The 2,366-nt window shown below is 51.3% G+C and overlaps 1 protein-coding gene across 8 annotated transcripts in view; it reads right to left on the bottom strand.

Annotated features, from left to right (window-relative positions):
* TMCC1 (transmembrane and coiled-coil domain family 1) overlaps window positions 1-2,366 on the bottom strand; it is a 109,559-nt gene that overhangs the window by 12,837 nt on the left and 94,356 nt on the right. For all 8 annotated transcript variants that reach the window (XM_035889456.1, XM_035889460.1, XM_035889453.1 and 5 more), the window contains one exon: window positions 778-1,712. In XM_035889456.1, the coding sequence (XP_035745349.1) occupies window positions 778-1,712 (935 nt within the window). The remainder of the gene's footprint in view (window positions 1-777; window positions 1,713-2,366) is intronic.

Here is a 2,366-nt window from a genome sequence, read left to right as displayed (position 1 = left end):
CTGGCTGCCATACCATGCCGTACCATACTGTCAGGCTGCCTCCCTGCAGCCACGTCACCTCTTCCCTGTGACCTGACCATGGACTGGCAGTACTGCCACTCCTCTGCCTTTCCATTCCTCCCAGCGAGGGAAGGCTGGTGGCAGCAGGGGTTACCCACGTCCAGAGCCACGTCACCTCCGTGACAAGAGCACTGCCCATATCTGACACTAATTTATCTTTATTTCATTGAACCCTGCCACTGCAGGTCTGAGTGCAGAAGGGAAGGCAATATCCTAGTTTTGGAACATGGCCAAGATCATGTCTTTCTGGAGAGCCCTGAGAAAGCTACGTATTTCTTTCTCTGGTAGATGGAGATCTGAGTGTTGGAGAAGGCAGGGTCAGGATAGCATCCACACGTAGTTCTCTGTCTCTTGCCTGGACCCAAACTTTTGCAGGATTTTTGCAGGGCAAAGCACTGTCTGGATAATAGTAACTGCATCAACGTACTCCTGGTCTTTCGGGACACCTTTCTAAACCTCTCTAGTTTGACTTTCTGTCTTGAAAACACTACAAAATAACCTTTTCCCTCGCTCTTTCTTTCTGGGACAGAAAGGGAGACGAGCAGCAAGATAACAGTATTTACAAAAGACAAAGCTAGGAGGGCAAAACCCTGAAAAGGCCACAGAACTTCCCATCTGGATCAGGCTGCTGGAAGAGCCTGCTGAGGAGTGCTACCCAGGACTGGTGCTCTGCAACTCACAGCATTTAATTCTGAAACAAAGTACAAAAGCACATACCTGTACCGCTCCTCCTGCAGAGTCTGCATTATTAGTGAGTAATCCCTCTGATAGCGAACCTTAAGGTCCTCAAAGGATTCTTCCAGTCTTGCCTGTGTCTCTCGGATTTCTTGAATCTCATGCAGTATTGCATCAAACCCTGAGCTCTGCATATCCAGAGTGTTTGTTTTGGAGCTAGAAGCTCCCACAGGGCCCCCTGTCGTGCTGTTGGCTCCCACTGAGCCTGATGTGGCACTGGAGCAATCCTCTTCACTGCCATATTTTGGGCTTGACTGAAAGTTCTGAATAACACCTAGAGCCTTGCTGCCTGTCCCATCTTCCTGGCCTTCTTCTAAGGAGTCTTTCAGATTAGCAATATTGTCTGCACTCCCAAACTTGTTCCTTATGAGGGAGGCAATCTCCCGGGGCTTGGAAACCACGGCTCCTGCTGCTGAATGTGTGGCTTGGGAGAAACTGGAAAGTCCACCTTTTACGCTGTCTACTACTCCCTCACTGAAGCCAGTGACTTTTGCTCCAACATCTTTCAAACCCTGATGCATATCCCTGAAGACGTCCTTCGGCTGCCGAGGGATCCCATTCTGTTCAATCTCTCGCAGCTTTCGATGGTAATGTTCTAGTTTCTTCTGCAGCTGCAAGATGGTCTGGGCTGACTTTTGATTTTTCTTCTCAAACACTTGCTTAATGCGGGCACTCTGCTGCTTGTCTGCGTTGTTGGCCAGTTTCAGGTACTCCGCCACATTGTCATCGCGGGCTGTTTGTTCGATTTTGATCTGCTCGGTCAGCTTCAGTATCTTCTGTTGCAGGTGCGTGATGGCCACTTTTGTACGCTGAGGATCTGGGGTCCCATCAACGGAGTCCGCATTGATGCTGCCATCAGTGCTCGAGGCCACTGCACTGGAGGTCTGCGCTAAGCTGCTGACTTCCAATCGCTCGATCTAGGCAAGGAGAGAGAGAAATATAAGCGCTAATCACCAGCTTCACTAACATAAAACCTTTCCTTCTTTGTGCCAGCCAACTTGACAAGTGGACGTAGTTCTGCAAAAATGCAACTTTCAGCTGGCCGTGGTACGGTATCAACTGAGCTTCGTGTGCTTTACAGACATCTAGCAAAAGCTGAGGAAGAAGCAAACCCCCTTGTACCTCAGCCAACTGAATGGCCTCAACAAGCAAAGCCTCAAGCACAAAGCAAGGCAGGGCACCCAAGTTTCTCTGACCGACCAGCGTAAGGCCAGTAGCTCGATCAGCTGGCGAGCAGAAAGACTGAGAAGGTAACGGCAAAAGAGCAAACGCCACACAGATCAAGTATGCAGCAAACCCAAGTTACTCCCAGAGCTTCGCCCGTTTGTACAAAAGCAAGCAAACCCGAAGTTTACCAGAAAACAAGAGGTCTGCTGAGGCCAGTGCCAGGCGCAGGAACAGCCCTTCAGGCCCCCGAGAACGCCCTGCCCCGCGCCAAACCCTGTGAGCAGGGGCCTCCGCGCAGGAGAGCGGGCAGCAAGCGTCGGGGAGCACAGCCCGCTCTGAGCCCAAACCCCGAACCCCAAGGTTTCGGGCACGCCCACGCAAAGGGACCACGCGAAGAAACCGCA

Source organism: Egretta garzetta, unplaced genomic scaffold (genome assembly GCF_000687185.1).
Source record: "Egretta garzetta isolate BGI_Z169 unplaced genomic scaffold, ASM68718v1 scaffold332, whole genome shotgun sequence".
NCBI lineage: Eukaryota > Metazoa > Chordata > Aves > Pelecaniformes > Ardeidae > Egretta > Egretta garzetta.
This window is presented reverse-complemented; position numbering and strand designations above follow the sequence as displayed.